Source organism: Echinops telfairi, unplaced genomic scaffold (assembly GCF_000313985.2).
Source record: "Echinops telfairi isolate 266 unplaced genomic scaffold, ASM31398v2 ScPeMD7_31;HRSCAF=116, whole genome shotgun sequence".
NCBI lineage: Eukaryota > Metazoa > Chordata > Mammalia > Afrosoricida > Tenrecidae > Echinops > Echinops telfairi.
Genome location: NW_022103928.1, coordinates 18,785,232 through 18,794,408, shown reverse-complemented (window position 1 = coordinate 18,794,408; position 9,177 = coordinate 18,785,232). Strand labels below are relative to the sequence as shown.

At 55.5% G+C, this 9,177-nt stretch overlaps 1 protein-coding gene across 1 annotated transcript; it reads right to left on the bottom strand.

The window, feature by feature from the left end:
- Positions 1 to 461: 461 nt before the first annotated feature.
- Positions 462 to 7,940, bottom strand: FEZF2 (FEZ family zinc finger 2). Its single transcript, XM_045289998.1, has 8 exons — positions 7,876 to 7,940; positions 5,124 to 5,335; positions 4,091 to 4,321; positions 3,356 to 3,726; positions 2,741 to 3,264; positions 2,284 to 2,418; positions 1,975 to 2,107; positions 462 to 1,107 (listed from the first exon to the last, which is right to left on the bottom strand). Exons 4-8 carry the CDS (start codon positions 3,666 to 3,668, stop codon positions 848 to 850), a joined length of 1,365 nt encoding a protein of 454 aa, XP_045145933.1. The 5' UTR covers positions 3,669 to 3,726; positions 4,091 to 4,321; positions 5,124 to 5,335; positions 7,876 to 7,940; the 3' UTR covers positions 462 to 847.
- Between the last annotated feature and the right edge of the window lie 1,237 nt (positions 7,941 to 9,177).

The window sequence follows — 9,177 nt, the reverse complement described above, 5'->3', positions numbered from 1 at the left end:
CCACTTTGAGAGGCTTGAGAAGATTAACTGCTGGGGACTGGCACCCTCACAGCAGGAGACTACCCACCCCCAAGGCTGCTGACCACCGAGTTATTTTGGAAAACATCCCAAACCATATTTCTCCCCGCATGTCACTTTTAACCTCACCCCCCAACCCCGCCCCGCTACACACACCGAATTTTCTCACTCTCTGGGACAAACCCCTGGACAAAGCCCAGAATCCCAAGCGCCAGAACAACCACTAAACAGAAACCCAGCCCGAGTGGAGGCCATCTTTCTGCTTTGGGCCCACTGTCGTGGGAACTTTCATAAATGCCACAATACCGGTTCGACCTCACCCTAGCCTGGAGCCCCCGAAGTCCATCGCATTTTGAGAGAAAACAATATAAACGCTAGTTCTTTCTCTTCCTTTGGAGTTGCTAGCTGACCCCGCGGCGAGGGGACAGGGGGAAAGAAAACGCTCACTAATGATTCTGTTTATTGAGTCATATATACGTATATATTCCGTGGTCGCTTGTACAGGAGAATTTACATGGCTGTATAAAGATGGCTGAGAGCGCCGCGTTCTTCTGGGGGATTAAAACCAGCCTCCGGAGAAGCCCAGGCCTGGAATGAACTTCCTTGCAGTGCACTGGAGTGAAAATACGTTTCCTGAATAACAAAGGTGGGAGCCTCGCGTATGCCGGTCATCGAGGAAACCTTTAGCTTTCCAAAAATATGCTGGTTTCGATAAATAAATTCTAGCCTCTCTGAAACAGTTTTTTCTTTTCCTTTCAGCAATATAAGTGTACACATGTGATCTGTTCGGGGTGGGCCGGGGCTGGAAAGGAGGGTGCGGCAGCAGCTCTCAGCTCGGCACTGTCCGAGCCAGGTCCTTTGCGGAAGGAGTGGCCGGCCCCATGCTGTCGTGGAGCTTGCGCACGTGTTTCTTTAAATCAAAGTTTCTGCAGAACCCTTTGCCGCAAGTGGCGCACGTGAAAGGCTTCTTGTCGTTGTGGGTGTGCATGTGGAAGGTCAGGTTGTAGACCTGGTGGAAGGCCTTGTTGCAGATGGTACATTTGTACTGTTTTTCACCACTGTGGGTCAGCTTGTGATTCTTGTAGTTCCCTGAGACCAAAAAAAAAAAGTAGGGGTTGCAGTGGAATGGGGGTAGGGGGCGTGGCGGGTAGGCTCCCTGGCCTCCCAGGGCGGCTGAGTGCCCATAAAAAGAGACGATGCGAGGTTCCGCGGGCACGACCTCTCTGAGCTAAGGAGTTGTCAAACTTTATCTACATCAAGCCCAAGGCTCTCCCTACTGGACCCAAGGCTCAGGCTCGCAGGACAGCCGGGAGCCTTTTCCCAACCTAGCCCTGAGGCCAGCTTGGGCTGCTCTGCCCCGGCCCAACCCCTGGGGGCTCTGACCAGCCGACCAACTGTGCTGCTTTCTTTGGCCCTTCTCCCCACCTGCTGCCTCCACACAGGACTCTGGGCTGAAGTCCTCATTTTATTCTTCTTCTTTTTGAAGTTACCCCTTCTTATCCCCCAATCACCACCTAAAGGATCGAGGCCTGGTGTCTCAGTGGGCCCTATGGGCTTTTCACTGACTCCTGAATCATTCACAGAAGGTGGTTTTGTTTTGTTGTTGTTTTTTGCCTCCCTTCAATTTCATTCATTTGAAAGGGGAGTCCTAGCTACAAAGGCAACCTTTTCCTACAGGGCAATAACTTGTCCTCCTCTTTCCTTCCTCCCTGTCCCCCTTTTCCATCCCCCCAAATCGTAGCCTTTTCTACTACCGTACCAACCTCAGTCCAAGAGGTTCTACCACCTGGCCCTGAGAGCTTGCATTCAAACCCAGCAGAACCCTATTCCAAAGAAATGCCACGCGGAGCCTGAGGCTCTTGCGCTACTTCTCTCGGGATCCTCTTTGCCTTCCAGCCGGCTGAGACCAGCAGTGCCCTAAAGGGAGAAGGCCTCCAGCCTCGCCCACCCCGTTACCTTTTTGATGGAAGCCTTTGCCGCAAAATTCACAAACGAAGGGCTTGTAACCGGCGTGGATGCGGATGTGAGTGTTGAGCGTGGAGCTGCGATTGAAGGCTTTGCCGCACTGGTTACATTTATGTGGTTTTTCCTGCGGAGGAGAACGCATCAACAGTGAGGTGGTAGCTTTGGCGGGAGAAGCCACCTTGGGAACCCATCTCAGGGACTCGGGATCCACGGAAGGAGTAAGGGGGAGCCCTTGGCCGTCTCCTCCCCAGCACCAACGGTTAGGCTAGGCGAGAGGAGCCCGGCCGGGGGCCCACCTACCTGGGTGTGGATAATTTTGTGCCTGCAGAGCGTGCTGGCCTGGCGGAAGCCTTTCCCACAGACTTTGCACACGAAGGGTCTGGCTCCGGTGTGGACCGGCATGTGTCGGGTGAGGTTATAGTGAGCGTTAAATACCTATGGAGGGACAGGAGGGGGGCTTGAAGTGTGTTCGAAGGGGGGTCTAGAATCAGCCCAGGGAGGCCACAACCAACCCCACACAACCCCATGAGAGTCAGTTGTAAAGATTTCCCCACTGTGCTGCTCTCTAGTCAGTCAGTCGGTCCTGTATGCCTGCTGACAAGGACGACTACCATTATATAGAATAGAAAACTGAGGCCGAGCTGAGCCTCAGTTTGAGTGGGCAGTGTCCCAGCTCGAGAAGGGGGCGTTCCAGGCTGCCCACAAGAAGCCACAGCTGCCGGTCCCACCTCCAGTCCCCTCAGACCACGGACCTCACCTTTCCGCACACCTCGCAGGTGAAGTTCTTGGGCTTGCCATCCGAGGAACCCCCGGGCAGCTTGCTGTGGCCTTTCACGCTTCCGCGCTCGGCAGCGCTCAGGGTTGAGTTCTCCTTCAGCACCTGCTCTAGTGGGGCGGGCAGACGATCTTTGTGGTGATAGGGGGGCGCATGAGGGAACTTGTCCGAGGCCAGGCTGGCCAGCTTGGCGTTCTCCAGCAGAAAGAGCTTCGGGTGAGCAGACAGGGCAGCAGGGGCCTGCGCGTTGAGGCCAGACGGGAAGAGGTGGCCTCGGAGCAGCTCGGAAGGTGGGTATGCGGCAGAGTCCAGGTAGTTGAAGTAGTAGAGCGACCCGCCGGCCGGCAGACCCATGGCCTGGTTGATGACCTGAGGCTTGATGACCCTGCCTGCGGGCAGCACGGACGGCGCTAGGCCTAACTCGGCCTTGCAGCACACGCCACAGTTGGTTTTGCACAAGCTGCTGGCGCTGCACACTGGGGCCCCCCCGCCACCGCCTCCTCCTCCTCCGCCACCGCCACCGCCGCGGCGGTTGCCAGGGTGGCTCGCACGACCATCACCACCGTCAATTCAATCATGACACTTGGTGTGATTCACCGCCGCCGCCAGCCCGGAGGCTGCTTTTCCAGAGCTCGGAGTAACTGAGTAGTGTCTTGGATGGCACTTCATAGCCCAGAGGCTGCAGGGGAATCATACAGGGCAGAGGGGAGCAGAGATTGATTAGTTTCTTGCCCTGGCCGCTGTCCACCTCCAGCGCCCCGGGCCGGGGCTCAAAGGGCGCGCGGGGCTCTGACGTCTTGGCCATAATGCGCTCTATGGAGAAGGCCAGCGTCTTGGAAGTGGCCGGCGCTGCTCCAGGGCGCGGGCAGGCCGGGGGCACCATGGTCTCCAGGGAAGCCGAGCTGGCCATGGTGCACTGGAGCCTAGCGGGGCCGAACTGGGTCAGGAGCAGCCGCTCTCCTCTAAGTCTGTGTTCCGGGAAAAGGCAGGGAGAGAAAACGCAATTTAATAAGCACCTTGTCGGCCCGGGTCACCTATTTGCATTCAAATGAACAGAGGCAGAACAAAGTGCACCCAAGGGTACCAAATGACTGCCCATTAACCCCGCGCTGAAGAACCGGCCAGCCCCTATCCCAGGACTTTGAAAGGAAGAAGGGGGAGGGTTTACAAAGGAGGAGAGGAAAAGAGAGCGAGCGAGAAAGACGAGAAACGAGCCTCAAATTACCCCTAGAGCCCTTCCCTGGATCCTGGCCTCCGCCCCTCGAGCTGGGAGCCGGTCAGTGCAGGAAGGGGCAAAGTTAAAAAAGACCGCCAGAGCCACCTCGAATTTACCTCTTTCCCCCACCGCCAGGGAGATACGTTCCGAGCCATGAAGCGTGTCTTCTCTGTCACATTTTGATGGCAAACATCTTCCCCTCCGCGTAAGATCACTGTCTTTTACATTCAGCTGACATCACATGAAGTCACTCGAAGTGGGATGACAGGGGCGGCGGCGCGTCTCCCGTAGCGGCCCCTGAGTTCCCAGCGCCTGCCGGGCTGTCTCCGCGGCCGCCGCCCCTCAAACTTTAAAAGGATGCAACTGTCGCTTGCACTCCCCTCCGGAAAGTGCGAGCGGTTTGCGAATCGGGAAGGAGGGAAGAGGCAGGGGGGGAGGGGAAGAATCGTGATGGTTTTGCCGGTGGAAAGAAGTTGGGGGGTGGGGGTGGGGGTGGAGAGCCCAAATCCAAGCCTAGGCAGAGTTCCGTACGTGATTCACAACTTCGAGGGCCTACAGGTTTGGGGGACGCGGGGAGGGCGGGGGGGCCCCAGACGCGCCGCCTCCAAGGGCCCCTGGGCTTCCGTCTAGCCTCCGAAGTATCCCTTAGCCCTCCGCAGCCGAGCTGGGCATCGTGCTAATAAACTGCCATTTACCCACGGAGCGGGCGCCAGCCCCGAACACGCGCAAATGATAATTACCTCATTAGGATGTGGCGCATGGACGCGGGCGCCGCGTTTGGAGGGGGGAACTTGTTAATAGGGAAATATTAATTTATGCAAAAGCAACTAGCTCGCCTTGGCTGGCGTCGGAGGTCGAGAGAGAGCTCCCGCAGCCTAAGGACGACCTCGAGGCGTCCTCAGGGGGAGGCCAGCGCGCCCAGAGCCCTGGGGGCCTCGGCGCCCGGCGGGTGCGCCTGCTGCTCTCGGGCGGTCCCGGGCTCGAGGCTAGGGGAAGACTACTAGAGAAACTCAGGGGCTGTTTAAGATGCTGATCGATCAGAATCGCGGGTTTGCGATCGCGTTTCTGAGGCCAGGATCGGTTCTGCCATTTGGGGGCTGCGCTCGGAGGGGATTCTGAGGGCAGCTCTCCCCGCTGATGGGTACTTACTGTTTGTATAATTGAGAAGGTCCAATCTCCACCTGTTTAAGGAGCAGATTGAAACAGCAGAACCTCCCCTGGATCCTATTAAAACGTTTTTCTTCCTAAAGCCATTCAGTCGAACCAATTTTCCGAAGTGATTCATAGAGCTGAATTCTGCCAAGACAGCTCTTTCACTTTTAGCCACTAAAGCACCGCGTGGAACCGGGTTTTGTGTTTTTCTAAAATAAAGAGAAGGATTATCAGAGGGGAGAGGGAGGGGGTCTGAAGGGGGGCGAGCAAGACTTAGTGTGGCCAGAGGTACAAGCAGAGGGAAGAAAAGGCCCCTTTCTAGGCAGGCCCCAAGTAAGTTCGGAGGAATTCAGCGTTTTGTGCGGAGCGCACAAAAGCAGTGCGCTCTGCGCTCGGTTTGGAGGGGCTGAATTCATGTTTGCAGACCATTCCACCTGCGTATCACAACAAACTGCTCAGAGACGCTCCAGCACTTTCAACAGGCCGGGCGCTCTTGGCGACAACAAAAGTGGTCCAGGCTGAGGGTTCTTATGGGGGGCTGAAGGAGGGGGGCGACTAGCAAGAGAGCGGGTGAGAGAATTAGGTTTAGGAAAGGAGGAGGAGAGGGTGTAGGGTTTTTTGAAAACTTTGAGGTGGTTTTGTTCACTGGACAATTATATCTTGCCAGCCGGCTTTTGCAAGACCACGAGCTTTGTAGCTGCAACCACAGTTTAAGAGGATTACAGTGGGTCTAATATGAGCAAACAGGGTTGAGGGTGAATTCCATCTCCAAAGACACACCATCATATGGAGAAAGTGCCGTTGGAGGCAAGCCCCCTGCTCCACTCAGGAACAGGTCCTGAGGGCGACAGAGTATGGGGTCCCAAGGCTCCCTATCGATTAAAAAAATCCCCAAGTGCCAACAGAAAGGACTAGGAAAGGTCTCATTTTGGCTCCAGTAATTCACTCCCTTTCCCCCTTCCCAACTTCATTCCTCCTACCCACCCACCCACCTTCCACTTCTCGGAAGCTCCACTTCGGACAGCAGGAGTGCATGGCCAAGGCAGGTGAAGGAAAAGGAAAGGGTTGGAAATCGAGAAGGTGAAACAAAGAGAGGTCTGAGAGAGAAAGTGGCCTGGAGGGCGCCTTGGCGTCGGGTTAATTTTCTCACCCTGCCAAGACCTCGCCGCTTCATTCAAAACCTGCCTCCAAATTCAGCCATGCCGTCTCCAGTCTCCCTAAAAGCGCCCCCTCCAACTTCCAGATATCGCTCTTAGAAAGAGGGTTGCTTCTTTTGGGCGACATAATTCCCTACAGCCCATTTAAGAGCTAATCAAGGAAGTAAAAATCACAGCCCCAATGTACCCCAATCCTCATGTTAATGTGAGCACTGGGGCGCAATGGTCCACCTCCCACCCCCACTCCTTCCCAGCCACCTAACGCGAAACAAGCCAACAAACTCACCCAACATTGAAATAATACCAACACAGGCACCATGGTCTCAAAACCCAAATTTCTATCCCGACTTTCCTGTGGATCCTGGTGCAGCCACCAGCCCCGCATCCCACCCCCGTTTCCAAATTGGGTGATCTTCGATTTCCGCAGCAGCTCCAAAGATCTGCTCCTTTGAAAGCTACCTCAGGCTGAAAGGCTTCCCGCGAACCTGCCTCGCCATCCTTAAGCGCTTGTTGTGGCTGCATAAGCCATCTCTCTCTACCCAGCAATCACAAAGGAGTGCTACCTCCACAGAAAGAAAACATTTGGGTGGAAACAAGTTGCCCCTAATGTGCCTCTCTTTCCAAATCTTGGGTGAATACACTGGCTTTTATGAAAGTATTTAATTAGCTTCCACAAACTTCTCCTTCCCTCGCCTGCAGATTATATTGAAGTGGAGGGTTGGAAACTATTTTACACCTTGCCACTCACATGTTAATTAATCTCTATCTAACCCTAATTGCAGTTTATTCAAGCACCGCTCAACAGCTCACCCACACAATAAACACTGATCCTACTTTTATACATATTACTTCACGTTAACACATTGAGTAATTAACTCCAGTACCAACTAATAGTGCAAACAAATATTTTCTGTAAACGAGATGATTTCAGGCAGAATAATAGAGGACTGCAGAAACGTGATGAACGGTTGAGGGAGTACTAAGATTTCGATTCGCTGCCCCACGGCCCTCCAAATTAATTTTCATACGCAGTACTCTCTTTTAAAAGGCAGAAAACCCATAAAGGGTGTGGGGGGGCATAAATAAAGGTGTCAGGGATATAGGTCGATGGAGGGGTTTCTGAGAAATTGAGGGTGACTTTTCTACCTATACATTTTCAGGAGAGGGATGGATCCAAAATAAGCCCCTATGGAAGGCGAAACGAGGATGCATGGGCAAGCAGACGCTGTTTCAGGGGCGGGGACCCATCCACGGGAAGTAAAGCTTTCCCAAACCTGCTCCAAACTGGTCCTGCCCTTTCCATGAACTGGGTCCCCATAGGTCAGGCCGAAGGGATGGGTTTGTGCAGGTCCCAGTCTGGCTGCGGTCTCAGAGTGGCACACGCTCCACCATGGCCTCGCTTTGGGCCCGACCACGGGTCAGCTGCGCATTAGGCGCGAGGCCGTGGCCCCAGTGAGGCCCACTGGGCCGCAGGCTGCCCTGGGGCTGGGTTCTGAGGATTTGCTCCTGGGGGTGGGGTGGCGTTCGACGGGTCGCTTCATTCCACCACCGCGCAGGAGGCCCTTTTTCCCCGACCGGACCCACCAACGCACCGAGGGCCAGTTTTACATCGGCCGAGGCCTCAACTCCCGGGCACAACTTGTTGGCGCATCCTCAACCGAAGGCAGGACGTTTGCGCGTCGCCGCCATCTTGCCGAAGCTCAGGTCTCAAGGCCTGGGCCAGGTTGGGGAAACCTCGCGAGAATTCGGCCCGAGGCCCTGCCGTGGTCGGGGAGCTGCCCGCGTGGCCGAGCCGGGTGCCGAGACCGGAGACCGGGGCGTGTGCGCGTGCGCCGCCGAGTGCAGCCCCTCGGGCCTGGCCGTGGCCGCGCCCTCGAGGATCCGTGGTGCACGGAGCTGCTCGCAGGTGAAGAGACTGGCGCTCCCCTGGTGGGGGATCTGGGCTCCACCCCACGGATCGGAGCGCAGGAGTTGAATTGAAAGCGCAGGTTTAAGCACAGCTGGCGGTAGTCTATTGATTCTGCAGGGGGGTTTTCCCCCCCGGGGAAAGCATATTCAAGGACCGGCTGAGTTAAAGCAACGCCTCTCCAGCCGTCTCCTCCCTTCTGGCCATTTTAGGGTCCCTAACCTGAACCACTGGAATGGTGACTTTTGTTCTTATTTACATCCTAGGATGGCCCTCCCTTTAGGATAAGTTGTCCAGCAGCCTCCTTCCCAGGATGTACACAGCCCCAGGAGAAAAACCCCTTCCATGGACAAAAGGCTCACAGGTTTGCACCAGCCCCGGGATCCCGGAGGCGGAGGCACAGCGCATCCTCTCCGAGAGGTGTCGCCGGTCTAGCCTGCGTGTCCTCTGGCTCCAGACGACAAGGAATCTTTTTAAAAAGGCTTTCTCCTTATCTTCTCATATTATTAGATTGCGACACCCAGAGCAGCGCTGTCTCCCCAGAGAGTTGGATAGCTTGGAAGGAGAAGGCTGTTGGGGCAGGACTCCTGAGTTCGGGGGTGAAAAATGCATTCTGAACAGATTTGATGTTCTTTTGCCTTGCTCCGCCATGGGATGTTTGTGGAATAAACAACAACAGCAACAAACCTCAAACAAACTTTTGGCTTCAGGAGCCAGCCTGCCTCCTTTTTTTCCTTCCTGCCCCCCTCCCTCTTGTCTTCCAAGGGGAAGTGCCCATTTAGCCGCTGCTGCAAATAGATTAACTTCCCAAAAGAAATTCTTCTCCGGTCCTCTTCACCCTTGCTCCCCAGGAATTATTCTGTGGTGAACATTCGAGCCGGCTGGCCGGTGGCGGGCATGTTCAAGGCGCCGGGGCCTCTGCCTCCAGTGCTCGGCTCGCAGGATTAGCGCGCTCGGGAAACAAAGAGCCCCTGATCTCCGGCGGGGC